This window comes from Bos taurus, chromosome 15 (genome assembly GCF_002263795.3).
Source record: "Bos taurus isolate L1 Dominette 01449 registration number 42190680 breed Hereford chromosome 15, ARS-UCD2.0, whole genome shotgun sequence".
Classification (NCBI taxonomy): domain Eukaryota; kingdom Metazoa; phylum Chordata; class Mammalia; order Artiodactyla; family Bovidae; genus Bos; species Bos taurus.
Window position 1 is genome coordinate 80,903,812 of NC_037342.1, and position 27,866 is coordinate 80,931,677.

The 27,866-nt window shown below is 52.0% G+C and overlaps 2 protein-coding genes across 5 annotated transcripts; one reads left to right on the plus strand and one right to left on the minus strand.

Moving 5' to 3' along the window:
• Nucleotides 1–6: 6 nt before the first annotated feature.
• Nucleotides 7–5,264, minus strand: LOC112441555 (basic proline-rich protein-like). 2 transcript variants are annotated; one of them, XR_009490728.1, is made up of 2 exons: nucleotides 4,188–5,264; nucleotides 7–3,915 (listed from the first exon to the last, which is right to left on the minus strand). XR_009490728.1 is itself a non-coding variant. In XM_024975610.2 (2 exons), exons 1-2 carry the CDS (start codon nucleotides 5,195–5,197, stop codon nucleotides 3,896–3,898), a joined length of 603 nt encoding a protein of 200 aa, XP_024831378.2. In that variant the 5' UTR covers nucleotides 5,198–5,264; the 3' UTR covers nucleotides 7–3,895. The 2 variants fall into 2 exon arrangements, 1 of the variants encoding a protein (XP_024831378.2); XM_024975610.2 differs by having other exon boundaries at nucleotides 4,615–5,264.
• ZDHHC5 (zinc finger DHHC-type palmitoyltransferase 5) lies at nucleotides 5,070–27,358 on the plus strand. 3 transcript variants are annotated; one of them, XM_024975334.2, is made up of 12 exons: nucleotides 5,070–5,130; nucleotides 7,981–9,178; nucleotides 16,491–16,612; nucleotides 20,573–20,730; nucleotides 21,877–22,049; nucleotides 22,189–22,291; nucleotides 22,845–22,936; nucleotides 23,349–23,481; nucleotides 23,907–24,030; nucleotides 24,324–24,436; nucleotides 24,885–25,741; nucleotides 26,145–27,358. In XM_024975334.2, exons 2-12 carry the CDS (start codon nucleotides 9,075–9,077, stop codon nucleotides 26,308–26,310), a joined length of 2,145 nt encoding a protein of 714 aa, XP_024831102.1. In that variant the 5' UTR covers nucleotides 5,070–5,130; nucleotides 7,981–9,074; the 3' UTR covers nucleotides 26,311–27,358. The 3 variants fall into 3 exon arrangements, with proteins under 3 accessions (XP_024831102.1, XP_005201016.1, NP_001179692.1); XM_005200959.4 differs by lacking the exon at nucleotides 5,070–5,130 and adding an exon at nucleotides 5,366–5,733; NM_001192763.3 differs by lacking the exon at nucleotides 5,070–5,130 and having other exon boundaries at nucleotides 9,075–9,178; nucleotides 26,145–27,356.
• The last annotated feature ends 508 nt before the right edge of the window (nucleotides 27,359–27,866 follow it).

Consider the following 27,866-nt stretch of genomic DNA (forward strand, 5'->3'; position numbering starts at 1 on the left):
TTTTTAAAGCTTGGGTTTTTTCCCCCTAAGCATTGTAGAAATATTATTGGAATGATGTATTACTGAATGCCTAGAGAAGAAGAAAGCCAAGAGCCCACCTGTGAGCTAAGCAGGTGAATATTTATGATGGGTTTCCTTTTCCTCTGCACTTGGGTGAATAGATCCTAAATCTGTTGTCAGTGATGGGTTTAATATAAGGAACTAAACAGATGGTGGTAAACTTGGGGTGAGATTTCAGATTGGATATTATCCAGAGATAGCTCGTTTTCTCTCAGCTACAGCTCTCTGCTCTCTGTCCTGTTGTCTGTTTAATTGGAATCAGATCCCAAGTCAAAAAATACATTTGAGCTTCCAGGTGATAAGCCGGGACAGCCCATCTCTTTGATCTCTTGCAAACAATTGGTTTCCCTAGTTTGGACTTGTATTATTGAATAAGTATCATGATGACCTTATCCATTGATTCTTTTCACAAATTTTTATCATGCACCTACTGTGTGACAGGGACCTTTCTAGATGGGGGAATGAGATGGACAGAGTCTTGCAGAGCTTACAGTAAACATAAAAAGTGAGGTGCTGTGCAGAGAGGCTTAAGATTGGGCCATAGGAGGCGGAGCGGCCCGGAGGCTTTTTAAATCAGGTGGTCAGGAAAGGCCTCTTCTGAGCACACGTTTTGAGTTAAGACCTGAATGGCTGTGTGCAATGGGGACAGAATCTTCCTGGTGGAGGAAGCAGTGTAAAACCCTAAAAGGAGCAAGCTGAGTGTGTTGGATGAAGGGAAAGGCCAGCATGGTGGGAGTGACATAGCAAATCAAGGGGAGAGGGAAAAACTCAGGCCGGGGTGGGAGGCAGCAAAGACCAGATAGTGTAGGGCTTTTGTAATCCAAGAAGAGTGGGAAACGATGGGAGAGAGGTAAGAAGCTCCAATACTTTGGCCATCTGATGCGAAGAGTTGACTCATTGGAAGGACCCTGATGCTGGAAAACATTGAAGGAAAAGGAAGAAGAGGGTGGCAGAGGATGAGATGGTCAGATACCATCACCTACCCACTCACTCAATGGACATGAAATTGAGCATGCTCTTGGGAGATAGTCAAGGACAGAGGAGCCTGGTGTGCTGCAGCCCATGGGATTGTGAGAATCAGACATGATTTAGGGACTGAACAACAACAAAAACACGGACTGGGTAGCTTACAAACATCTGAAAATGGTCAGATTTCTGAAGGCTGGAAAGGCCAAAATCAAGGAACCAAGCATAGTCACATTCTGCCAAGGGCTCTCTTCCAAGTTGCAGATTACCTGCTTCAACTGTGTCCTCACAGAGTGAGAGGGGCAGGGAACTCTCTGGAGCCTTGTTTATAAAAGCACTAATCCCATTCATGAAGGTCTACATTCATGATCTAAGCGTCTTTCAAAGGTTTCATCTAATATTGGGGATTTCAACATAATTGCGGGGAGGCGGGGCACAAAAATTCATACCATTGCAGGTGGTTGAACACAGGAATGGCATGTTTTAATTTACATTGAAAAGATTTCTGCTGGGCAAAAAATGGATTATAGAGGCAAGAAAAGAAGCAAGAACACAAGTTGGACTTTTGAGGTAGGGTCAGCGTGAGAATTAATGATTCAGAAGAGGGCAGCAGAGAGAGTTGAGTAGATTGCCTCGGGAGATTTCAGAGGTAAAACTGACAGGACTTGCTGATGGGGGTGGTACGGAAAAGCACGTGGAATCAAAGGTGATATGATTGTGGATATCAAAAATGATACCCACATTTTTTACTTGGGCATCTAGATTGGATCTGAGGTTGAGGACACTTTGGGAGAGAGGATAAAAAAGTACAGATACTTTGAAAATACCGATAAACTACACCAGGAGAAACTATGAGGTATTGCTTGACATACATAGCAAAGTAATTTACGTGAAGTTTGGTGGTCTGGATATCTCATTGTTTTAGTCTAGATTTTGCAATACTTTTCAGAAGTGGCTATCAATTTAAATCTTGTGTTCTATTAAACATCCTTTCCAGGAAATATCTTGCACAATTCTAAGGAAAATTGGAAAAGAAAATGGAATCTCTCTCTAAACCCTGGGATAGTTTATGCCACTGTCAGTACTCATCTAGCTAAGAGCTTGGTGTTCAGTAATCCAGTGTCCTAGGGGAGTTCAGTGTATGTGGCTGGTCAGTGGGCTGTCCAATGCTCATTCCCATTTAGCACTGTCTAGCCAAGAGACAAAACAATTTATAGGTTCTTAGACTGTTGAAAGTGGGAAAAGGAAAATGCCTAATTTGTGAACTTGGAGAAATGAAGTCTTAAAAGTCCAAGAAAAGGGACTTCCCTGACTGTTCAGTGGTCAAGACCCTGTACTTCCAGTGCAGGGGGCACAGGCCCGGTCCCTGACTGGGGAACCAGAATTCTGCAAGGTGTGCCACACAGCCAAAAAATAATGACAACAAACCCAAGAAAAATACAGATAAATGAAATTTTATCTTTCCCTAAGGAAACAAATTAAGCTGTTTTACAAATAGGAAAGCCTCTACAAATAACAAATTTTATCTCTAATAACACCTTAACTTTACCTACCCTAAGGTAGAAAGTTTAAAAACTTTGCATTTTTAAAAAGTACACAGTCATTAAGAGAACTCTCCAGTGTGTTGCAAGAAATGGTAGATGAAGCCTTTAGCCAGAATGAACTACAGCCTGTTGACACATGCCATGCCAGAAAAGGAACTAGGCTAGACCTCAGAAAACAGAAGGCAGGCCTTCTCCTTCCCTTGCCGCTCAGCTTCTAAACATCAGAGCAGTTAAAGCAGCAACATGTGACACCAAAGCCGAGGACAGACAGCAGGATTTAGAATCACACTTCACAGGTGAGAAACCTTGGCTTCAGAGAACTGGCTGGTGGAACACTTTTTTGAAAGACTATTATGTAATAGCCAGAGCAGAAAATGGCCTTGAGCTAAATCAGGAGAGAACACTGGGCCTTGCTCTTGGGTTCACAGCTGTGTAGGAGTAAATAGGGCAAACCATGGTGCTGAGATCTAGGCAGAACTGGCCAGCAGCTTGCCATGGGCAGCACCTTCTGGAGAACCTTTTCCTTCCTTTGGCCTGTATTTCCGGACTGCCCAAGGTTAGGCGTGGGGTCGTCCAGCCCCTGTGCTACAGCGAAACACTAAGGCAATTAAGCGAGGCCCAACCAGTCCATCCTAAAGGAGATCAGTCCTGGGTGTTCATTGGAAGGACTGATGCTGAAGCTGAAACTCCAATACTCTGGCCACCTGATGTGAAGAACTGATTCATTGGAAAAGACCCTGATGCTGGGAAAGATTGAGGGCAGGAGGAGAAGGGGACGACAGAGGATGAAATGGTTGGATGGCATCACCGACTCAATGGACATGGGTTTGGGTGGACTCCGGGAGTTGGTGATGGACAGGGAGGCCTGGTGTGCTGCCATCCATTGGGGCAGTGTCTAACATGACTGAGAGACTGAACTGAACTGAACCGAGTTTCAGGTGTACAGCAAAGTGAGTTATACATATACACATATCTCTGGTGGGTCAGATGGTAAAGAATGTGCCTGCAATGTGGGAGACCTCGGTTTGATTCCTGGGTCAGGAAGATCCCCTGGAGAAGGGAAGGGCTTACTCACTCCAGTATTCTTGCCTGGAGAATTCCATGGACAGAGGAGCCTAGTGGGCTACAGTCCATGGGGTCGCAAAGAGTTGGACACGACTGAGTGAATGAACTGAACTGAAACTCTTACTCCAGGGACCGCTGCTGCCTCCGCGCGCACTCCCGGCGTCCCCTCCCACGGGTGGCCCTGGGGCCCCAAGGCTGTTGCCGGCTCTCCTCTCTCTTCTCTCCGGATCTTTGGCTGGAGCTTCGCCCTTCTTGGTAGCTCAGCTGGTGAAGAATCCGCCTGCAATGCACGAGACCCCGGTTCGATTGCTGGGTCAGAAGAGCCGTTGGAGAAGGGATAGGTTACCCACTCCAGTATTCATGGGTTTCCCTGGTGGCTTAGCTGGTAAAGAATCCTTGGGAGTCCTGGGTTCGATCCCTGGGAAGGGAAAATCCCCTGGGGAAGGGAACGGCTGCCCACTCCAGTATTCTGGCCTGGAGAATCCCATGGACAGGGGAGCCTGGAGGGGTCCATGGGGGTCACAAAGAGTCGGACAGGACTGAGTGACTAACACTAACTAACTCGTCCTCTAAACTGAGTCTTCCAGTCGCGGCAGACCCTCCAGGCACAAGCGACAGCCCAGGCCTTGCCATCATCCTGCACCTCTGCTGGTACCGGGGAACTCGCGGACTGGGGACGGTGACATCGATTTTTTAAATAAAGTTTTCGCCATCAAAAAGGGGCGGGGTGGCCGGGGGTTGGCCAATGCACGGAGGGGCTGAAACAGGAAGACGCCAGGGCCCGAGGGTGATTGGTTACCTCAGAAGCCTGTCTGGCTGGTACCACAGTTATTGAGGTGGGGGGGTTTGGGGAATACGGGAGGGTGGCGGCTTGTTCTTGAGAACTTTCAGAAGACACATATAACTATATTTTGCTTCTGAGGCTTTCTGCGTCTATACGGGAGGGGCGGAAAGCGGGACGCAGGAAAAGGGGACCTACTTGCCCGACCATTCCCCCATTTCTGACTCCCGCGCAGTACGCCGACCCTCCCCGGGCAGTCGCCGGCGAAGCCCGACGGCCCTGCGCGCGCGCGCTCTCGTGTGTTCTCGCGTGGCGCGGCGCTCTGCTCCCGCAGCCAATCAGGCCGCGAGGTCGCCGCGGTCGCCGGGGTGAGCGCGCACGCCCTAGGGAGGCGTGGGGGTGGGGGCCGCACGGTGAATGGGAGCGCGCGCGGGGGCGGGCGCGGCGGCGTGAGCCGCATGAATGAGAGAAACGCGCCCCGCGCGAGACGCAACGCGCGCGCCCGGCGCCTGGAGCCAATGGGAGCGCGGAGAGGGCGGGCGACCCGGCCCTGAGGGCAACGGCCGCGCGCCGGCTGGAAGGCGAGCGTCGCCGGGCGGGCGCGCGCGTCGCGGGGCGGGCGCGGAGCGTGCGGGGGCCGCGCGCTGCCTCTCAGAGGCCGGACGGCACTGCCGGGAGGCGGCGGCGGCGGCGGCGACGCGGAGCTGGCCGCGGGTGAGTGCCGGGGCCGCTGGCCTCTGCGGAAGCGGAAGTGCGGGGTCCGGGGGTGGGAGGGGAGCATGACCTCTAGGGAAGGGGGACCGAGGAGGGGAGGCGGTGGGAGTCCCCGCTCCGTGTCCGGGCCGGGTCCTCCGGCCGCGGCCGGACCCTCGGGCCCCGGAGAAGAGCGACCGGCAGAGGCCGGGGTTTCCCTCAGGGCCGGGTCGTGAGGGGACCCGGGCCCCTGCGGCCGCCGACCCGGTCCTCCTTGTGGGCCGATCCTGCCCCGGACGGCGACCCTCGGCGTCCCGGCCCCGGGGTGGGCACTGGGCTCCGCTCTCTCCCTGCGGCTCGAGTCCCTCTCCCCGCTCTACCGACCCTTGTTGTGGTCCAAGCCTCATCCTGTTACCTGTCCCCTCGCATCCGCCCGCTTCCATCCCTACCCCCACCAGCCTGGAGCTCCCTGCTCCCAGTACTTTGTACTTTTCACAAGTGGGAGCTCCACTGCACTGGCCATTATTTTGCCTATAGGAATCCTGTGGGGCAGGAAGGTTGAAAGTGTTTACCGACCTGGCCAAATGGAGACGTCGAAATGAGAAGTAAAAGTTCTGGAAGGAGGTTTGGGATCAGATATATGTTATCCTCTAGACAGCGTCTCTGCCTTGGCGTTTTCGATTCTTGGGTATTGCCATCTTGTCTAGGTTGACCTTATATTCGCCTCCCCTATTATTTTTTAATCCCGGGATCCCTTTGTACAATATTAAATCTCTACAGAGTAGTCAGTATCACCTAGTCGTTAAAACCCACCTAATACAAGATTAGTATGGCCAGGTACCTTGCTACCTCGGTTTATAAAGATCACACCCATATTAAACCCCTCTTTGGCTGTTCAGCGGGTATCTTGACGTGTGGATTATTCCAGACGTACTGATAACTTTGTATTCGGATTTGCAGTATTATACTGTTACACCACTTTATCTTAACAAACAGGACTTGTGCCCTCAGTCTTGCTGTCCTGTCCATTCACCCCTTTAAGGAGGTACTTGCCTTGAAACAGCACAGTATACGTGGTCGCCTTCCGTAGAGTACTCTGCCTGGCGGTGTCACACACGTGCCTGTCCACCTTGGTCATACTAGTGTGGGTCCAGACTGCTGGTTCTGCTGAACCACACTCACGCTGCAGTCTCATCTCGGTTACTCACAGAACATCCTTCTGCTCTGACCTGGTGTGTCTTTAGTAGACCCAGTGTCTCCTTAGGTTTTGTCTTGTCACTTCTAATATATATCCTCTAAATATCTTAGGCTGATCACTTTTGTTTCCCAGTACTGTCCTCCCCAAATGGCCTGGCCTTTTATGACTCTGAATTACTTTGGCAATACTAGCCCACGTGACTTTTTTCCTGTCAGAAAAATATAATCTGAAATAACATATGGTATCTAAATGATATCCTACCCTAGATAAAATATAAGCAGTGCAATTTTCTATCTTCTCCAATCTTTGAGGCTTTGAGGGAAAAGTTTAATAGTACTGTGTGCAAACTAAGAATTTGCTCTTTGCTGTTAACAAAGTTACTGAGGCCTAAATTCAGAAAGTTTGGCTTTGATTCCTGTAGGAATCATTCTATTCTAATAATGCTGTGTGGCCCTCTAAAACAACATTTTATGTGTGTGAGTGAGAAAGCGCATGAGCGCATCTTGAAGGAAGATTTGTCTCCTATGCCATAGAAAGGAGGAAGTGATGGATTCCAGGGTACATTCATATTTCACTATTCAAAACTTCTGATATTTTCATCTCTGTCTTTGGTATTAGGGAGATACCACACCTCTTGGATGGGGGAAAAAAAAAACAAACCTTAAGTAAAATGTTTGGTCTGCAGATTCCAAGTTGTCTTCAGCAGACAGGTGGTGTAGTAGATGAGAAAGGTAGGAAAGGTTTGCTTTGGCAGAGGGGGCCTGTGAACTGTGAGTTCTGAACCTGACTGCTTAGTAGACGGCTTCAGGCATTCTCTAACCTTCAGTTTTATGGAGTGGGATAAGGAACTGTGTCATCAGATAATGTGAGTTAAGTGCTTTGACATCACTAGATGAAAAGCATCCCATACAATGCAAAGTGTTATTTTGCTACTACCATCAACAGAAATAATTGCTATTCTTAATCATATCAGGGAAGGTGGGGTCCCTTGACTTCCTATTAGGCCAGTATAGGAGCAGAAAACTGTTGACTTGGGAAGAGAAAGACCAGCCCCTCTGGTTGCCTCAGTTTCTCCTAGAGGGCATCTCACCTTTCAGTGCAGGGACATTTCTCATCCAGGTCCTTTCGTGAGTTATTTCAGAAGACCAGAAATTCAGCTTTTGCCTCTCTTAAGGTTGTGACTAAAATCATAGAAGGATAAGAGCGAGAGAGACATAGAAAGGAAATGAGCCTGACTGTCCTAATTTTGTCCTACTTTTTTCATTGTAGCAATAAATATTCTCTTTGTTCAAAGGGCAGTCTCTTTTCTAGGACCGCCCTTCTCTGCTGTGCTGTTGTTTGTTTTCCGATTTTGATATTCTTGGTATTTGTTACTGCCATTGGTGTCAGGTGGGACGGGCCCCCTCTGTGCCGAGAGCTAGTTCTCTGATGCTCTTAGGCCAGGTGAAGCCATGGTTTTCTTTCTTCAAAATGAAGAGCGCTTGGAAGAGGGAAGAATTCGAGCCCACTGTCCTCCCAGTTCGGAGTCCTTCCCACATACACATAGTGAAGTAGAAAATCATCTTCTTTCAGAGGGCACATTTTAATAGGATACCTTATGGGGTTTTAGCCTCAGTGTTCCTAAGAAATGCCGTGAAAACATTTCTCTGATCAAGGTATTTGTTTTTCTCCAGGTGAGGCACCATAACCTAGTTGAACTCTGTATCCAGAAAGCCCAAGATTAAAGAAGATCAGAGACACTGACTAACCTGGAAACAGGGACCTCTTGGGAATTTTGCTTTCATCCACAGTGACCTTCCAAACATATCATCAAGTGGAATTGATTTTCTTCATTTTATTTTGCTTATTGGGAAGAACATGGCTTCGGGAATTTTGTGTTTCCCTTCAGTTTTGCATGAACTCTGCAGGAAACGGAGCCCTTGAAGGGTTTGGGAGTAACGAGAAGAGACTGAAGACGGACAGGCTTGCGCCCGTGCACACCCTCGGCTCTGTTTTCCCTCCCCCCTTCAAAGAAAAGGATTTACAACTCAACCTTGTAACAGCTGCTGCCCAGCTTTAGCCATCAAGAGAAAGTAAATAAAATTAAACCACGACTGCCACTGCCAGACGACAAGGCCTGAAGTCCAGGTGTGGGAGTGGTGGCGTGGAGAAAACCGCCTGAGAGGGACAAGGACTGCAGTGACGGCAGTTCTCTTTAAAGCTGGAAGGGGCCCCAGGTCCCTTCTTGGATTGAAGTAGAAACACAGGGCACCTCTCTCGGGGGCCGCTCACCCTCCGGTGGGAGTGAGGTGGTCCTGGTGTCTCCTCGGAAGACTTTTCCTCGCGAGAGGTGTTCCGTGCTCCCCCGCCTCCTCCCCTCCTTCCCTGCGGAGGACCTGCCTCCCTCCATGCGCTGTTGCCCGGCCTGCCCAGCCGCCCGTGCTCTCTACCTGCGGCCCTCTGCATGTGTGCGGCCTCCTGTGTGTCTCCGGGTCTCAAGCTGTACCGCTTGTGTTTCTTAATCGCTCCTCCCGCCTTGCTCTGGGGAGCTGGTTCTTCGTCATCTGGAGTCACCTTTCCCCCTCCCATGTGCTTTCCCTCCTTGGAGATCTCTTGACCTTTGCTTTGATTTGGGAGGGGGAAGGGTGGTGGTTCCAAGCTTTCTGTGTCCCTGGTTTCCTCGGTCCTCCGCTCTCCGTGGCCTCCCCTTGTCCCGTGTTCTGGTCTGTTCTGCCGCTGTGTGGGCCTGTGCTATGCGGCAGGGCAGATCTCCCAGCAGAGCTCCAACATGCCCGCAGAGTCTGCAAAGAGGTTCAAACCCAGCAAGTATGTTCCCGTCTCAGCAGCTGCCATCTTCTTAGTGGGAGCCACAACCCTCTTCTTTGCCTTTACGTGAGTTTCCTCCCAGCAGTGGTGTGGGGTGGGGAGGGGAGGCGGTATGTTTCCTCTTGAGTTGGGCTCCTTACTCGCAACGCCGAGTGACTGGGAGTGTTTGAGGTCTAACACAGGTAAAGGGAAACCCAGAGGTGTGGTGAGAAGCGTTAAGGCTCTCTGCTCGGTCCTCTGCCTTCCCCGCCTCCCTTCCTCTGGAGTCACAGATGTCTTCCTCTTTTCCTACCCATTTTCATCATTAGACGATTCTGAACTAGAAAGGAGGTGGGAGGGAGTCACCAGAGAGGATGAAGCAGCCTCAGCAGTCAGTTCTGTGAGAGAACTGGACTCGACGGAAGGTTCGTCAAGTAGTCGTGGCTTTTCCCCAGGTTCACTGAAGCTCAGACCTGCGATTGTGGGGACTCAGAGTCCTGGATAATCTCAGACTTGATTTAGAGGGTCTGCAGTTGAGACGGTTTTGGCCTTTAGTGTTGCTCAGATGGTTTCCGTTGTGGTGTGGGTGTGGTTTTAACTGTGCTGTGTGACGTGCAAGATGTTTCCCTGGCCCGGGATCGAACCCAGGCCCCACGGTACAGGCACTGAATCCTCGGCCCTCGGCCCCCGGGGAAGCCCTGGTTTTCTTAGGGTCGAAGCTGGAGAAGTGAAGGCCACTGGGAAAGAGCAGGTCAAGAAGAGAGTCCTAGAAGGCTTCCTTTACTTCGGCTCCTGCTGAAGGGGATGGCAGGCATTTCTCCCATTCCATGGTCCTTTTAGGAAAAGCAGTTGGCGTTGAAAGACTTCCCACTTAGGATATTCAGCCTTTGTTCATCTGCTTGTTACTGGAGGGGATCTGAGTGATTTGTCTTCATTCTTTTCCCTGTTACTTGAGCTGCCGACTACCTGGCAAGCGTATTTGCTGTTACCTGTTTATAATTTAACATACACCAGGCTTCTGAGCCTTAAACTGTTGAGTCATTGAGTTAGTGTTCTAGTTGTAGCTCTTGAAACAATCAGAGCATGCTAGATTTTCTGGGGTGTTGACTCGGCTGTGATTCAGGCTCAAACCTAATTGTGGGGTGCTGGTTAGAGCCAGTGTGAGGTGGCTGGCAAGAAGAAGATGAATTGGAGTGATCGGGAATAAAAGCAGTTTGGACTCATTGAAGGATGACTGAAGCGGGCAGTTACTGTTATGGGGAGAAAGTAGAACAGAAATTAAAGTCTGTGATAGGAGGGAAGGAACCACCTCCCTCCAAATAGAGCTTCTGATGCCAAAAGGAATTCTCAAAACTGGGTTGTTTGGCCAAAAGAGTAATAATGCAGAAGTAAAGTAAATGCAGCGTTTTTCTGTTTGGTTTTTAAACAAGGGAAGGATGAACCTGTTGTCTAAGGTCTGAGCATCATCCCGCCTCCCACCTCACCCTTGGCAGAGCAGACAGGTCACAGAGTCTTTGGGCCTGGCCCTTCGGCCTGAGCACGCCTGTGGAGTCCCTCGGGTTCAACCCTGCCTTCCAAAAAGGAGGGCTGAGTCTTCGGTGTCAGGCTTGCTTGGGTTCTGCCGTCGCGGCCACTGCGTGGGGTCGGTGTTTTTACCGAGGGTGTTTACACGAGGTCTCGGTGTCTTTGCTGCAGCTGTGGCGCTGCTAGGAGGGGCAGGTTCAAGACTAATGTGACACCCTTCCACCCACCTGATGGGAGAGGGAGTCGTTTCCTTTAAGAGGCAAAGCCTTTGGGAAGCGAAGAGATTGGGGACTGGCTCTGTGGTTTCTCTTTCAACCCATCCATTCCTGAGTTGGGGCAAGCAGAATCTTCGGTCTTAATTTGCTCCTCTGGAGCCATTGAAGTGTTTGGCTGGTTCTACCAGTTTTGCCACAAAGAGTTGTCCTGACATAGGCATTTTCTCAACTGATAGTTGAAGCTGTTTAACCTACTTTCCTGTTGCCTGGTGCCAGAAAAGTCAGGGGCCCTCCTTACTCCCTGCGCTCTCAGCTCCAGGAGAAAGGGTTTTGGAGGACAGGCTTGACTCTTACTTGCATTGTTGCCTCTAACCCTAAGTGAGAAGCACGTTAAGACTTCACTCGAGTTCCGCCGGCAGTCTCCTCGGGACGCGGGTCTGGCTGGCCTTTGCGCTCCGGGTTCGCCCCTGCCTGCCTCATGGGGACGTGATGGACACCCTGTCTGTCTCAGGGCCCTGGTGCTCGTGGCCTCTGCAGTGCTCTTCTCCTCCTCTGCATCTGATCGTCGCAGCGCCTGCGCACGCGGGTGCCTGGCTCGAGGTAGCACTCTTGTCCCAAACTGCCCCAGCCCTTCTGAGGTTCAGTGCTCCATTTAAAACATACACACCTGAAAAAGACTGCTTTCAGATAGGCTGGAGGAAGGCTCTTCTGGAACCAGCTCCTGCTGGGCCTCGAGTTGGCCCCTGCCACCACCCTACTCCCCCACCCGGCTGCCGCTGGCTGTTCTCACATCAGGGCAGGCCCCAGGTGAGAGCTCCTCTGGGGCCTACAGGCCTGGGAGGAGGAGGAGGAGCCCTCTTGATTGGCAGGTGTAGTTTGTGGAAACTAGGCACAGTTCACCCTCCGTGTTTCTTTGTCAAGCAGGGAAAGCGTTGAGCAGAAATTAGCAGTTGGGTGTGGTCAGCAAGACGTGATGTTCTGCTCCAGAGGAGCTCGCCTGGAACTGCTGAGGTCTCCCCCGTGACCTCTCGTTTACAGCCTTTGTCCAGCACTGAAACCAAGCAGGAGCTATCGGGGACCCTGTGGTTCTTTACTCTTGCAACTGTTTGGGAAGTCGGGGGCCTGCTAAAGGAACCTCCCGGTCCCGGTTAGGTAATAGACCCTGCATTTAAGGTCACTGGCCTGGACCCCACCTGGCTTTGCTGGCTTTTGTGATGGGCAGCGGGCAATTCCAGGGGAGAGGAATAAGCCTTGTTTGGGGAAGCTGGTTCTGGTAAAGTTGGTTAGCTGCTGCGGGCCTCCGTCTTCTCTGTATAATGAGGAAGTTGACCTAGAGAGTTTATTTAAGCAATATGCCCTTTTTTTTTTTTTTCCCCACTGAGCTCTTCTGTGGAACCCAGTATATAAAGTGTAAGGGTAGGACTGCTCTGGTTCAAGAGAGGCTGGCACATAGAGCCCCAGACCCTGGGTATCTCCTCTTTGCCTTCCTGGGGACCCCGAGACCTCCTTAGGGCTCCTAGCAATACCATTAGAAATAAGTCCCTGAATCGCATCCTCTAAAGCCTCCTTGAGCTGTGGTGGGATGTCAGCCAGTGTCCGAGGTGTCTGTTTCTAAAACCGGTGGGGCGGGCATGGGGGTAAAGTCTGGGCCGAGAGTCATCCTCTGCAGGAAGGGAAGTCAGGGTTGTCCAGAAACCCGTGCTGGTCCTACCAAGGCCCTAGCCGTGGAGGAGCTTCCGCCTTTCCCGTCTCTGCGTCTCGCCCCTCCAGCGTCTCACCGGCTGAGCTGGGCAAGCTTGGTGACTCCCTCCGGGTTTCTTTCTCATGACTGCAGAGGTGCTGGCACCTGATTTGAGTGGGAGCAGCCTCGTGATGTAGGGCATTAATTGAGCAGTGGTGGTTCTTTTCCTTCCCACGTTGTTTTCTCATCCAGGAATACATGCCCAAGTCCTGCATCTTGTACTCGGCTGCTTGACAGTCTGGAGAAGACAGGACAAATCCAGTGTTTCCTGAGAAATTTACCCACCTAGAAGGGAAGGGATTGTTTTCCGTGGAATCTTGAGGATCCCCCGGGCAAGAAGTGGGATGTTATTTCTAGGCTTGCCTCATCACCAAGGAACACTCCGCATACGCTCGGAGTAGGTGCTAGGCATGGCAGGAATGCATAGACCTGTGCTTTAGGAGCAAATACCTCTGTGGTGTTCTTGAATCTGATATCCAGACCGAGGAAGTGCAGTTAGGGAGGGAGGTGGGGCTGGAATGATAATTGATGATGATGGAGATGGTTAATAATGTGTTTTGTTTGCTGCTTCTATCTTGTGAATCCTCATACTAAGCCAGCTAGTTTAAAAGGAATTGGAAGCTCTTCTCAGACATTGTCTCTTTCATTCTCATATCTGTATGATGTAGCTGACGTAACAAGCTTGCAGAGTTTCCTGTAAATTACCTAAGGCTACAATAGCAAAGCATTGATGAAGACAGGATTGAAATCCAAAGCTTCTTGACTCCTACTTTAGTTTTTTCACCAGGAATTTAATTATATATATATATATGGAAGAGTTAGGGCTGGGGAACAGATTTTCAGTACTGTGAGTATTGAAACCCATCCTCCCAATTTTGGAGAAGGCATTGGCAACCCACTCCAGTGTTCTTGCCTGGAGAATTCCCAGGGACAGGGGAGCCTGGTGGGCTGCTGTCTATGGGGTCGCACAGAGTCGGACATGACTGAAGTGACTTAGCAGCAGCAGCAGCTCCAATTTTATTTGGCCTTGGAAACAGGAGTGCTGGAGCGGCGGGCAGAAGAACCTGTTCTCCCTGGGGTGGTGTAGGTCTGGGAGTCTCACCCGTGAGTCAGCCAGCCTTCTGAGTGACGCCACTCCCTGCGCTCGGAGCTCTGTGATTACCGCCTTCGGCGGAGGACGAGCCCCAACAGCTCCTCAGCTCAGGTCTCACCTCCTCCCATCAAAGGCAGCAGATTGAGACAGGCCACTTGAGGGGGTCACCTAGGAATCTGGCGAAGTACTGTGGCAATGGCAAGCCCCTCCTGGAGCCAGGCAGGATGTGGGATATGGCAGGAGCAGGCGCTGCTCGCAAGGCCTCTCCTTGGTGGGAGGTGCCTGACTTGGAGCGCTCAGGCTGGGAGCAGTAGTCTTTGACTTGAATCTAGGAGCAGGGCTCGCCCGTGCCGTGCAGCTATTTGCGTCCTTTCTAGATCCTTGCCACAGTGGGGTCGGCTTTATTTTGGAACTTTTGTTTTTTATTTTGGAACAGAGATGGGAACTTGATTCTAGGGTCATACACTTCAGCTGGGAGGGGTTGATATCCAGAAGGTTGTAAGGGGCGAAGTTCATTATCCAGGGGCTGGTGGTTGGCAGGATGTCCTAGGAATGGAGCGATTTGCTTTGTTTGGAAATGCAGAAACTGAGGAAAGAATGGGCTCAGAAAGACTGACCTCTGTCAGGGGCCGGCGTGTCCCTGTCCACTGTAGCTGCACTCAGAGACGGAAGGACCCTTACTGTTTCCGAAGCTCCAGAGGCCACAGTAGCCAGTTCTAGGAATGAGACTTTTAAATCACAGAGACCTCAGTGTTCTAAGGATTTAATTCCTTTTCCCCTTCTAATTATCTTCCCAGGCTGTAGGAGTCAAGTGAGTCACCCTTTCTCCTCTTCCCTGGGTGGAAATTGAAGTGACAGCTAAGAAGCAGGGAGGGGCTCTGACCTGGATGACTGGTTTTCAGTTTCTCTCCCTCCCTCAGAGGAGCCTAGGAGGTCGTGCTTTGGGTGGGGCTGTGTGAAGACTCTGCCTTCTTGCTTGTGTTCCACCCCAAACCCTGCCAAGGTGTGGGGTCAACTTTTTTGAATCAGCCCCCAGAGGAAGAGGCTTCCTAGGAGACTTTGGCAGAATAAAACTAGAGCCGTTACTGGAGGTCTGTTTTTCCTTGAAATCACTGCCCTGGCTCTAGCTTCATGGTTTTGTCTCCCAAGTAGGTACTGGCCCATCAAGAGAGGCAGAGTTAACTGGTAGTTACTACCTAAGACACCCTGGCACATCGTGAATGTTTGCTTCAGTCTTTTTTAGTGATTGGCTAAATGGAGTTTGAGTCAATGGTGGTGGTGGAGGCTTGGGAGGGGCTCTGTGACAGTAAATGGAGTTTGAGTAAATGGTGGTGGTGGAGGCTTGCGAGGGGCTCTGTGACCGCCAGCGTGGCCTCTTATTGTTAGCTTGCTGTCATGTTGTGTTGTTGCTCAGTCGCATCCGAGTCTTTTGCAGCCTCGTGGGCTGTAGCTCGCCAGGCCCCTCTGTCCACGGGATTCCCCAGGCAGGCATCCTGGAATGGTTTGCCATGTCGTCCTTCAGGGGATGTTGCCAGCCAGGGATGGAACCCACGTCTCTCGCGTCTGCGGCGGACTCTGTACTGCCGAGCCACCAGGGAAGCCCTGTCGTTGGTTTATTCCTCACCGAGGAGCTCCGTTCGTTTGAACGTCCTGAATCACCACTCAGGGCTGTGCTTGTTGTTCGGCTGGAGACAGATCCGCTCTCCGCAGAATCCAGGCCTGCCGTGGATTAAGTCTCCGGAGTCTTGTCCTGCTGGCGCCTCTTCCTTTCCTTCAGCGAACTCTTCCTCTCCTTCCGGCTGCTCTGGGTGAAGGGGGACAGGGACAGATGCTGGCCTAATTCTGGAGATTAAGTTCCCAGCCACAGAGCAGATTAGGGTGTTCAGCCACTGTCTTGTAGTGGGAAGTTCTTCTGAGCTGAGCCGGGAGAGAGGGCGTTTGATACCAGGGACCCGGCAGGCAGCTCATCAGCTGTCCTGACACTTGCAGGAACCGCCCTTGGGGAAGGGTGAGCGGGCTGCATTCCGGAGGCTTCTGTCCTGACGGAAGCTGAGGCCCAGCTCACTCTTGGTGTCAAGGAGAAGTTCCCTAAAGCCTTCTCGTGGTTTGAACTTGGAGTACTCGATGCATGTGGCCTGCTGCTTTTCCTTGCAGGATTTAGGGCCACTTTGGTCTGATACCTTCTCTCTCTCTCTCTCTTTTCTCCTCCACTCTTCTGCTTCATTTGTTGATCTCAGGGTCTTGGTATCCTTCCTTATCTATGAGTGGTTTCCTTTTGTTTACCCTGAGAACTAGCCTCTAGTTGAATAGAATTCTCTGAAGTATCTGATACAGATTTGTATCTATAATGGATCTGAAGAAACTTTAAGCAGTGGCGAGTGATTTGGAGCCAGCGAGGCAGGTGGTGGTCCCTGCTCTGGGCCAGCGTGCGGGTCAGTGGGGCATGGCTGGGGGCCAGGGGCCTCGGGGTGTCCCAGAGCAGGACTGCAGCTGGTGTCGGTTACATTCTTAGTCCCTGCTCCTGGGCCTGGTTAAGAGGAGGTCAGGACAGAGGCCATGACACGTGGGCGATCCACAGGTTAGGAATGAATTTGAAGAACACAGACTTCAGTGCAAGGGCTTATGAGTCTTGTACCTTGATCTAAAATGAGCATTTCCCTGGGAAACTAGACCCACTTGTTGGGGAGGATGAAGATAATTTGAGACAGCGAAGGTGAGCCACACGAGATGTGTATATAGGTGTGGGGCGCACACACCTATGTTTTTTTATACAGCCGCTGTCCTGAGTGTCGAGGCAGCCCCTCATTCTGTTTATTATCTGTGCAGCTGTCCAGGGCTGAGCCTGTCCGTGTCGCCTGCAGTGCCCGTCTACAATGCGGTGGTGTTTCTCTTTGTGCTGGCCAATTTCAGCATGGCCACCTTCATGGACCCAGGGGTCTTCCCTCGAGGTAAGATCTCCCTCTTCTCTCTCGGAACTGCCTTTGAGAAAAATGAGTTTTGGCGTACAACGATTGGTCTGGGGCCTTCGGGGTCTTGCGTTTTGGGATACTCCTGTAGTTTAATGGTGAAAAGCATGTCAAGGTTTTATAACTTCTAGGCCTGTGATCCACTTTGGGTCAACTCTGGTTTTCAGTTACTCATTCAGCAGAAATTTATTTCAGGCGTATGGGTTGGGCATTATTGCTAGCTTTGATAATATCTAAGATAAATCAGAGAGTAACACTGTGATACAACCTGTAACGGAAGCATGAACAAGGTTCTGTGGGACCTTGGAAAGGGTGCACTTATCCTGCCCAGGTAAACTGGGGAAATGCTGTTGGAGGTGGGGAGAGAAGATCTTACCACGTGGAGGATGGGAGGGAAGGGCACTTAGGCAGAGGAAGCAGCGTGTGACTGAACTGTGACCGGGAAACACAGAATGTGGTGGGTGGAAGACAGTGCAGGGTCAGGCCAGGGGGCAGAGGTAAACCAGAGCCCAGGGTGGAAGACTGTATGTCGCACAGATGACAGTTCTTCCTTTGGACAGCAAGAGGTCTTGAACAAGAGGAATCATGGGATCAGATTTCCTTTCACAAAAGTAATTCTTAAGAACAAATAGATACCTTTTGGGAGGCTACTGCAATAATGCAAACCAGATGAACTTGAATTCAAAGCTGGATTTACAGATTTAGACCCAGGAGAATTTTTCACGACTAATCACTTATTAGGTGAGAGTGAGAGGGTAAAGGAATTGTCTAGGGTGGTTCCACCATTCCTAACTTGAAAGATAGGTTGGATGCTGGTTTTCATGAACTCAGATCCAAGTTACAGGAACGTTGAGCAGTTTTGGAGGGAAGACAGAGCATCTTAGACACGTTGGGATACTTAATGGATCGTTCTGGCTTCCCTCATAGCTCAGTTGGTAAAGAATCCACCTGCAATGCAGGAGACCCCAGTTTAATTGCTAGGTCGGGAAGATCCCCTGGAGAAGGGACAGGCTACCCGCTCCAGTATTCTGGCCTGGAGAATTCCATGGACTGTATAGTCCGTGGCATTGCAAAGAGTCAGACACGATTGAGCGACTTTCACTCCATTCCACTTCACTTCAGTGGATCGTCAGGTGCAGTTTACCCGGTCGCATCTGAGGAGTGAGGCTCGTGGCAGAGTCCTCAGTCTTGTAGATCTGTCAGCAGCAGGAGTGAGGCTGTCTAGAGAAAGTAGAATGAGGTTAGGAAGGAGCGCGTGTCAGCCTGACCAGCCTCGATTAATAATGAGCAGAGGAGAAGGAGCCATTGAGGAGAGCTGGGCAAGAAGAGAAGGCAGGAGGAGAAATGCACAAAGTGGGAGCCCAGGGAGCTAACGACACAGCTGACGGTTGGCGTTACCAGAAGTGAAGTTGAGCGGTGTGGGAACTCCAAGTTGCCCGTTGTTTTAGTAATTAAGAAATTGGTGATCTTAGTAAGAATTGCTTGAGACACCCCTGTTGTTCAGTAGTTAAGACTCTGCGTGTCCGCTGCAGGGGGCACAGGGTCGGTCCCTGGTTGGGAAACCAAGATTGCAGAGCTTCATGGCATGGCCAAAAAGATACAGCACACACACAGGAATCTTTACTTTCTGGTCCTGCTGTGCAGCTTAGGGGATCTTAGTTCCCTGACCAGGGATTGAACCCAAGCCCCAGCAGCGAAAGCGCCGAGTCCTGACCACTGAACCACCAGGGAATTCCCAACAAGAATAGTTTTAATCGTGTGTTTATGCATGTGGGAGAGAGACAGTGAAGTTACCGAAACTGCAGTGGTTCGTAAGCCAGGGAATGGAACATGAGGGAGCATCGTCCTCGAGGATTAAGGTTATTCTTTCAGGAAGTTGAGCAGAGAAGGCAGAAGGTGGAGTGTCTTCGGTGAGAGGGAAGGGTCTCGTTTGTTTTGTGATACAGAAGGCATTAGCATGCTGGTAGCATGAGGAGGTGGAGAAGGAAATGGCAACCCACTCCAGTGTCCTTGCCTGGAGAATCCCAGGGATGGGAGAGCCTGGTGGGCTGCCGTCTGTGGGGTCACACAGAGTCGGACACGACTGAAGTGACTTAGCAGCAGCAGCAGCAGTATGAGGAGGTGGAGCCAGAGAAGAGAGAGAGACTGAAGTTGAGGGAAGTGGGTAATTGAAGAGTGACCGGGAGGAAGAGCGTTTCCCCTCTCCTGGCGGAAGGGTGCTGCTCACAGAGCTGGGCTGTTTCTGGAACAGGAGGCGAGAGTGAGGCCCAGCATGGCTGGGATGAGGTAGGAGGAGTGGCTGCTGGCGGTTTTTGCTGATGGCGTCTAACTTTCTCTCACACTTGCGGTTGCCTCAAGAGAGACGCTGGGGTTGGGCAGCAGCTGCAGCGTGGGGAGGCGTGTCTAAGACTCACCGCTCACAAAGCCCGTGTCGCCGTGCTCTGCGGCTTCTGTGTCAAAGGCGAGCGTACCAGGAGGTGCTTTGAGATCCTAACGCCAAGGAAGGCTGCTGTACCAAGTGTTTAATGGTCATTTAGCAAATATTTACTGATGATTATGGTCATTTGCGATTTTTTTTTTTAAGGTCCTTGCTTTCAAATAGCTCTGTCTAGAAGGGAAGATAGGGAAGACATTTACATAGATACATACACTGGTGACTTTTAAGAGTAATCAAAAAACTGTAGAACTGTAAGAAGAGAAAGAGCTCACTTCTGATAGACGACGGTGTGGAAGAATCAGTTATTTCAAAATAAGTAGCGTTTGAATTTTTTCCTTTAAACAAGTAGAACCTTCATAATGTAGAAAGTATAAAATAGATGGTGAAAGTCGCTCCGTCGTGTCTGACTCCACGGAACTCTCCAGGCCAGAACACTGGAGTGGGGAGCCTTTCCCTTCTCCAGGGGATCCTCCTGACCCAGGGATCGAACCCAGGTCTCCCTCATTGCAGGTGGATTCTTTACCGGCTGAGTCATAAGGGAAGCCCATCAAATAGATAAATGTCACCTGTAATTTCACAGCCCAGGGATAACTACTGTTACATTGTCATATGTTTTCCTTCACTCAGCATTTTGAAGACTTACACATATAATGCTTATACATACCATACACCTGTAGCACATACATGCGTGTCTATTTTTGTTTTCAAAATGGGATCTTTTAGTTTGTACAGTAATTTACCTTGTCCTTTTTCACTTAGTTACATTGTTAGCATTTCCCTTAGTCAGTAAATTTGAAAACTTTAATAATCACTACACCATCACTTATTTAATTTTTCTTTCCCACAGGTATTTTTTTTTTTTAGATTAATAATTTAATGAAAATTGCCTACTGTAGATGAAGGCAAATAATGTTTCAGTTTTGAAGTGGGGTGGTGAGTTTTTTATTGTCACAGTTGATTCACAGTGTTGTATTGCTTTCTGCTGTATGAGTTTCTGATAGCTGAGAATTGAAAGGGCGTTCAGGGAAAGACAGTGTCTGGAACCAAGAACAGTACAGACAGGTATGGGGAATCAGGGGAAGGCCTTTGACAAGGGGCTGTGCATGGAGAGAAGGCTCATGCTAGTTCGTTCCTCCCCCGTTTGGATTGCTGTAGTTCAGTCGTGTACTTGTAAATATTGAGCTTTTATGCAGACTCATTATATATGTACTTTGATATGTAAGTCATATATTTCTTTTGAAATATATTCATAATGTGTAAACTAAGAATCCCAGCCTATCCGTATCGGAGCCGCCTCTGAGTCATCCTCTTAACCGCTTTCCCCAGTGTAAATTACTTCCTCATTTCCGCGGTGGTGTATGTAGAGCTGATCTCGAAGCGTCAAGCTGCCGGTCCCTGGCCTCCCTCTCATTAGACTGCATTCCTTGAAGGCAGTGTCACTGCGTCCCCAGTGCCTAGTACAGTTGCGGCACAGCCGTGTTTTCAGGAACGTTTCCTCTCTACAGCTGAAGAGGATGAAGACAAAGAAGACGACTTCCGGGCGCCCCTTTACAAAACCGTGGAGATCAAGGGCATCCAGGTGCGCATGAAATGGTGCGCCACCTGCCGCTTCTACCGGCCTCCCCGCTGTTCCCACTGCAGCGTCTGCGACAACTGCGTGGAGGTGAGCGCCGGCGGGACGCCCAGGCCATCTGCGGCCTGCCCGAAGAATCGGGGTGGGTCCTGTGGGCTCTGGCCCAGGGCGGCTCCTGGGGCTGTTCTCGCTCTGCCAGAGTGCTGGCAGCCACATACGTGTGAGAGGCGCCCTGTGCGCGGCCTGTTGCGGGCGGTACCCCAGTGGGCAGGCACAGGCTCTCCCACCCCCAGTCAGAGCTCTGGCCTTCCGTCCCTGGCCCAGCTTCTCGCTTCTTTGTCCTGGCTCCGTGTTCGCTCTGTCTCCCACGCCATCATGCTGCTTCGTTCACCTTTTACAGTAGGTAACTGATGAGAACCCACCATCCAGCACAAGGAGCTCAGTGCCCTGTGGTGACCTCAGCGGGCAGGGGTCCACACAAAGGGGTCCATGGCTACACATGGCTGATGCGCTTGCTGTACAGCAGGAGCTGACAGCACGGTAAAGCGGCTATACTCAGATAAAAATTTAAAAAGAAATGTGCAATTTTCAAGTTAAAAACACACAAAACAAATTATACAATTATATTTCTCTTTCTGTCCTTCTGCATTCCTTGTCTTTTATTTTTAACCCTTTTCCCAGTCCATTTTTACTTGGCTATAAGCAGTTGCCTACTAGATTTTTTTTCTGAGCCTTTTTTTTTTTAAAAAAAAAGAAAAGAAAAATCTTAATGGATTTGCAAGCCTCTGACATTTGTGCCTGTCAGAGTTCCTTGGTCCCATAGGATAAACTGTGAGAGATGGCCTTGGCCTTTGATCAACCTCTGGAGGGTCTTGGTTACAGATTGATGTGTTAAGTCACTTCAGTCGTTCCAATTCTGTACAGCCCTTTGGACTGTAGCCTCCCAGGCTCCTCTGCCCATGGGATGATCCAGGCAAGAACGCTAGAGTGGATTGCCATTTCCTTCTCCAGGGGGCCTTCCCGACCCCGGGTGGAACGTGTGTCTCTCAGGCCTGCTGCCTTGGCCGGCGGGTCCTTTACTATTCTCTCCCACCTGGGAAGCCCTACGGAGCGATAGACAAGCTGCAGGGGCCTGTTTTTACATTTTGCAACTAAATGGTGAACGTGACCACACATCGCTCAGAGCAGCGTTTAGTTCTGTCTGCCGTGGCCCCAGCCTGCCTTGTCCACCCGCAGGAGTTCGACCACCACTGCCCCTGGGTGAACAACTGCATCGGCCGCCGGAACTACCGTTACTTCTTCCTCTTCCTCCTCTCCCTGACGGCCCACATCACGGGCGTGTTTGGCTTCGGCCTCCTCTACGTCCTCTACCACATGGAGGAGCTCTCCGGGGTCCGCACGGCCGTCACGTATCCTTTGAGGCCTGTGGGTCGCTGGACTGCTCGGGGCGGGGGTCTGCGGTGGCGGGGGTCCTAGGGACGGCGGCCACAGCAGGGCCCGGGGCGGGCCAGACCATGGGGCTCTGCTCTCCTTGACCGCTGGCTTCAGGATGGCCGTGATGTGTGTAGCTGGCTTGTTCTTCATCCCGGTCGCTGGCCTCACGGGGTTCCATGTGGTGCTGGTGGCCAGGGGACGCACCACCAATGAACAGGTAGGAGGAGACGTGATGGGAGGCCGTGATGGGAAAGCAGGCTTGTGTCTCAGCCCAGGGATTAGCGTATACTTTTTGTGATGAGGTGTCCACGTTCCTCATGTAAGCATGGGAACAAGCCATGTCTTAGTTAATAAGCATTTATAGACTGTGTCCTCGGTACTGGACGCTTTGGGCTCTGAGCCAGTAGAAACGGTGAAGACCTGGGCCGGCCCTCAGGAAGCTTGTAGTTCCTTCCCTGCACGTGGTAGTAGCTAATGGGACTTGCTTACTCGTACGTAGAGATCCCCACTTTCCATAAAGAAACTGATGTTTAGGGTCAGGTAGCTACTGTGAGATGGACCTAGAAATGGAACTGACGACCCCGACTAGAGTTCCCATTCGCAGTCACCACAAAGACGCGCTTCTTTGTAACATACACGCAGGATTGTATGTTACTCATTCTTAGGTCTCCCAGTAGTGGGTGCACAGTAAGTTGTCGCCGACGGTGTGTTGGCTTCTGGAGGTCACGGTGCCCTTGTCTGACTGACCTGGTCCTTTCTCCTCCGTCCAGGTCACGGGTAAGTTCCGGGGAGGCGTGAACCCCTTCACCAATGGCTGCTGTAACAACGTCAGCCGTGTTCTCTGCAGCTCGCCAGCGCCCAGGTACACTTGCCCCGTGCTCCAGTGCTCACCCTCGGTCACACACGTCCGTTGTCTTTGGGTTGGCTCTGGTGTGGGGGTCTGCCTTTTAGGGCAGGTTCTCCTAGAACGGGAAGTGCTGAAGTGCCGACCTTCAGACCCTGTGAGTCTGGTGCGTTCTTTAGATGGTACTCCCTTTGGAGAGGTGAGAATGAGATTTACTCCAGCGTGCCTCGAGCTGGTTGTGTCAGCCCAGAGGCCTGGGCTTGCTGTCGGTCTTGTACTCCATAGAATCAGAGAAATCAGTTCAATTCTGGTCTTTGCCCTGGCCGGCTAGGACTCCTTCTTGTATCTGTAAAAGTGCTTTCCATAGGGTCGGCAGCCAGTAGATATTTTTAAATGACTGAATAAAAGCCCTCTCACTCCTAACACTCAGGTATTTGGGGAGACCAAAGAAAGAGAAGACAATTGTCATCAGACCGCCCTTCCTTCGGCCCGAAGTGTCAGACGGTCAGATAACCGTGAAGATCATGGACAATGGCATCCAGGGGGAGCTGAGGAGGACTAAGGTAGGGGAGCAGGGGGTAACGCCGGGCACCTCGGGGAGCTGCCTCCACGGCAGAGGTGGAAGCTTGCTTTGTTTAAATCTCTTACCATATTTATCACTTTCTGGTTTGTTTTGGAGTTACTTAAATACGTAACTACTTTTCCCATTGCATTTTAAGTTCATTAACAGAAACTGAGTCCATTCCTCCGCAAGCCTTTCTAGGACTTAACATAGAGCTTACGGGTGGCAGGAGCTCAACAAGTAGTTGGTGGAAATAATGCCAGAATGAAACCCTTGTTGAGGAAAACCTCTCTCTCCAGCACCGTCCCCAGAGTGACTGGTTTCTCCTTTCCTAGTTGAGAAGCACATGATGATGCCCCCCGCCCTCCTTCCCCCCATTTTGTACTTCGAGTCGCCCTGACCCTCCCTTCTGCCTCATTTCTCCAGTCTAAAGGCAGCCTGGAGGTAACAGAAAGCCAGTCAGCAGATGCAGAACCGCCCCCACCTCCTAAGCCGGACCTGAGCCGTTACACGGGGCTACGGACACACCTCAGTTTGGCCACTAATGAGGGTGAGTGTGGCCGCAGGAGTGAGATCACTCCAGAGATGGCACGGGCGAGGGCTGGGGGAGGCCGCTGCGCTGTGACTGAGAAAACCCAGAAGGCGGTGCTTGAACCACTTCTGCAGACAGCGGGAGAGGGGTCCCACGGAGCTTGGGCCGTGGTGGGGCTGCTGCGTGCGTGTGCCGCCAGAGTGCACGCCCAGCTGTGTGTGTGCACTCACTCACTCTGGTTCTGGGCTGGCTGAGTCTGTAGTCTTGGTTTCAGCACACTCGTGTATGTCCCTGGGCCTCTTTTCCTGCAGAGAGCAGCCTCTTGGGCAAGGACAGCCCCCCTACACCCACCATGTACAAGTACCGGCCGGGCTACAGCAGCAGCAGCGCATCAGCCGCCATGCCTCATTCATCCAGCGCCAAGGTACTGAGTGCTCGCGAGGAAGTAGGGCTGGAATGTAGGCCACCCATTCTGGGAAAACGGGGACGGGCGAAGGGGAGGAAGCACCAAAAGGGAGAGAAGAGAAGCAAAGGCGTATTGCTCCTTGTCGGCACTGGTGGTGCTGAGTCTCCTTGCTGCCTGTCCTTCACCCCAGAGGGGCCCCTGTGGCCCCATCCATGAGGCCCTGAGGACAGCCTCAGCTGAGCTCAAAGCCCAGCTCCGCCGCTGCAGACGCTCCTTAACCTGTCTGCGCCTCACTTCCTGCTGTTCCTAATCAGAGATGAGCCTCGGGGGTTAAACATGGGAATGCAGGTGAACTCTAAGCATGTTGCTGGTGCGTGACACACACTGATTTTGACGACTCCTTGGGCTCCGGGGCCTTGCGTCTGGCGGGAAGGGTGGCTAGAGCCAGCTCTGCTTTCTCCCTCAGCTGAGTCGCGGGGACAGCCTGAAGGAGCCGCCCTCCATCGCAGAGAGCAGCCGCCAGCCCAGCTACCGCTCGGAGCCAAGCCTGGAGCCTGAGAGCTTCCGCTCGCCCACCTTGGGCAAAGGCTTCCCCTTTGACCCGCTGTCCAGTGGCTCGCGCTCCTCCAGCCTCAAGTCCGCCCAGGGCACGGGCTTCGAGCTGGGCCCACTGCAGTCCATCCGCTCCGAGGGCACGACCTCCACCTCCTACAAGAGCCTGGCCAACCAGACGCGAAACGGGAGCCTGTCTTACGACAGCCTGCTCACACCCTCCGACAGCCCCGATTTCGAGTCTGTGCAGGCGGGCCCGGAGCCAGAGCCGCCTCTGGGCTACACATCTCCCTTCCTGTCGGCCCGGCTGGCCCAGCAGCGGGAGGCCGAGCGGCACCCCCGCCTGGCGCCCGGTGGCCCGGCGCCCCGCGAGCCCTCGCCCGTCCGCTACGACAACCTGTCGCGCCACATCGTGGCCTCCCTGCAGGAACGTGAGAAGCTGCTGCGCCAGTCACCGCCGCCGGGCCGCGAGGAGGAGCCGGGCCTGGGGGACTCGGGCGTCCAGTGCACGCCCGGCTCGGGCCACGCGCCGCGCACCAGTTCCTCCTCTGACGACTCCAAGCGCTCACCCCTGGGCAAGACGCCACTGGCACGCCCAGTGGCCCCCCGGTTCGGCAAGCCGGATGGGCTGAGGGGCCGGGGACTCGCCTCCCCTGAACCAGGCCTGCCCGCCCCCTACCTGGGCCGCTCCGTGTCTTACAGCAGCCAGAAGGCCCCCCCTGGCGTCCCGGAGACGGAGGAAGTGGCCCTGCAGCCGTTACTGACGCCCAAGTAAGTGTCCTCGGCCTGGCTCCAGTACGCTGCCTGCAGGCGGCCTCGGGGTTCCTGAAGCTCGCGGACCCGGCTCGGCCTGCCTGGGGAGAGCCCTGCCTTCCCGTTCCTCTTGCTTCCTCCCTGGGCCTCGCCTCTCGAAAGGCCGAGGAGAGGACGTTTCCCTTAGTTTCATCTCCCTAAAAAGCAGTTTGTTTGCCGGAGAGGAAGTGAGCAGTGTGGCTGCTCCTGGGGAGGAGGAATAATTAGGGGAGAGCTTGTCAACGGGGCAATAAAATGAAAGGGGGTGTTTGGGTCAGCGAGGTGTATGTAGAGAGCACTGCGTTTTCTCTCAACCTGTTTCAAAGTGCATCCCTTTGCTGTGTCGTGTTGTACGCTGACCCCGCTCTCCTTTACTTCCCAGAGATGAAGTACAGCTCAAGACCGCCTACAGCAAATCCAACGGACAGCCCAAGAGCATAGGCTCAGCCCCCCCCGGCCCGGGCCAGCCACCTCTCAGCAGCCCCACGAGGGGAGGCGTCAAGAAGGTGTCGGGGGTGGGGGGCACCACCTACGAGATCTCGGTGTGAGCCCGGCCCCCTCCTCTGCACCTGCACCAAAGGCCCCCTCCCCGGCACGGCCATGTGTGAACCGCCGATTCCGAGAGGAAGAGGGGCGTTTCATAAGATGCGGGGGCTGGGGGGCCAGAGCGTGGGGGCCCCGAGACTGGGGTGGCGACCCCCCTTCACCTTTCTAGACCCCCCCCCCCCACCCCCTGGACCAGACTCAGTGGACATTTGTGCAATTGCTCGCCCTGGAGGGAACCAGATCATTTTTAAACCAGAAATAATTTTTTTTATTATTGTTACGGATTCTATTTTTTTCCTCTTCTGCGTTACCAGGTGTGTGTGTACATATATATATATATATATATATATTATAAATATCAAAGAAATTATATATCTATCCTGGGATGGGCAGATGAGGGAGGGAGGTGTGTGCGGGGCCCCTTACTCTTCCTGTTCCTCAGACCAGCCGGAAGAGGGGAGACGTCCTGAGGTCTTCCTCTTCCCCACGGCTCCCGCTCTTGGTCCCAGCTCCCGTCCAAGGACACAGCACCCTGTGCTGGTGCTCAGGAGAGACACCCAGGGAGAGGAGAGGCAGGGCAGGGTCTGTCAGAGGAGGAGGGCGCCTCAGCCCCTTGACTGGTGGCGGTGGTGGGGTGGTCAGAAGGGCTTGGCGGAGCTCCAGCAACAATACTGGGGTAGCCCCCCTTCTTGGGGGAGAGGGAGCAGAGCAGGCTTCTTTAGCGGGCCCCTCAAAGCCCTCCTCCCCCGTTCACATGGTTAACGTCATTTTTAAACCCAAGGCCGGGAAAGAAGAATCCAAAAAGCAATATTTCTCATCACATGCCAAAAACGGGATGGAGAGAAGGAGCGGCAGGCCTAGGCCCCTCCAGCTGTCCCTTGGGGGTCCCCCCTGCCCACCTCAGTATGGTGCTGGGTAGAGGGGATACCTGGGTTCTCACCTTCAAAAACAGGGGCGACCCCAGCCTCCAGACAGAGGCCCTTTTATTTTTTATTCTGATTAGCCATTTTAAACCAACAAGGAATAAAAAGAAATCCTGATCTAACCAGCCCCGCCGACTTGCGTTGTTTTGTGCGCTTAAGGCAGGGTGACTGACCTCTGATGGGAAGTTACAAGGACGACCTTCTAAGTGTTTCTGGTCCGGGCCCATCCTTAAGTAGGGCTGTGGTGAAGAGAACCACTTAAGACAGATCCTGTTTTTATTTCAGTGATTTAATTGGATGTTTCAGAAAAAAAGTCTTGTAACGACCAAAACTTGTAATTTCAGAGTTTAGAGAGCTCTGACTTTTGCCTTCAGTCCCTTAACAGAATCTTCTCTGGATGGTAAAGCTCCTTTGGATGCAGCCAGAGGCGAGCCAGTGGCTGATTGATTGTGAAAGGCAGACTACAGGGACACACGGGCCTTCTCTTCTGTGGAAAGCAGAAGGCTGTGTCCTCATTTAAATAAGACACCCTTAGACACTCATCTCAAAAAGCCAGCCAGAACCCTTTATTTTCATGTCTATAACTGAAGTCTGTAAACCCTCGCTCTGAAATCCTAGGGTAACATGAGCAGAAT

What these genes read in the sequence shown, in the direction of transcription:
- ZDHHC5 (XM_024975334.2), top strand. Translation starts at nt 9,075, where the DNA reads ATGCCCGCAGAGTCTGCAAAGAGGTTCAAACCCAGCAAGTATGTTCCC. An exon ending in GGGAGCTGAGGAGGACTAAG is followed by an intron (nt 23,482 to 23,906) that starts GTAGGGGAGCAG and finishes TCATTTCTCCAG; the next exon opens with TCTAAAGGCAGCCTGGAGGT. An exon ending in CTCATTCATCCAGCGCCAAG is followed by an intron (nt 24,437 to 24,884) that starts GTACTGAGTGCT and finishes TTTCTCCCTCAG; the next exon opens with CTGAGTCGCGGGGACAGCCT.
- LOC112441555 (XM_024975610.2), bottom strand. Translation starts at nt 5,197, where the DNA reads ATGCTCCCCTCCCACCCCCGGACCCCGCACTTCCGCTTCCGCAGAGGC. An exon ending in ATGGGGGAATGGTCGGGCAA is followed by an intron (nt 3,916 to 4,614) that starts GTAGGTCCCCTT and finishes CGTGCATTGCAG; the next exon opens with GCGGATTCTTCACCAGCTGA.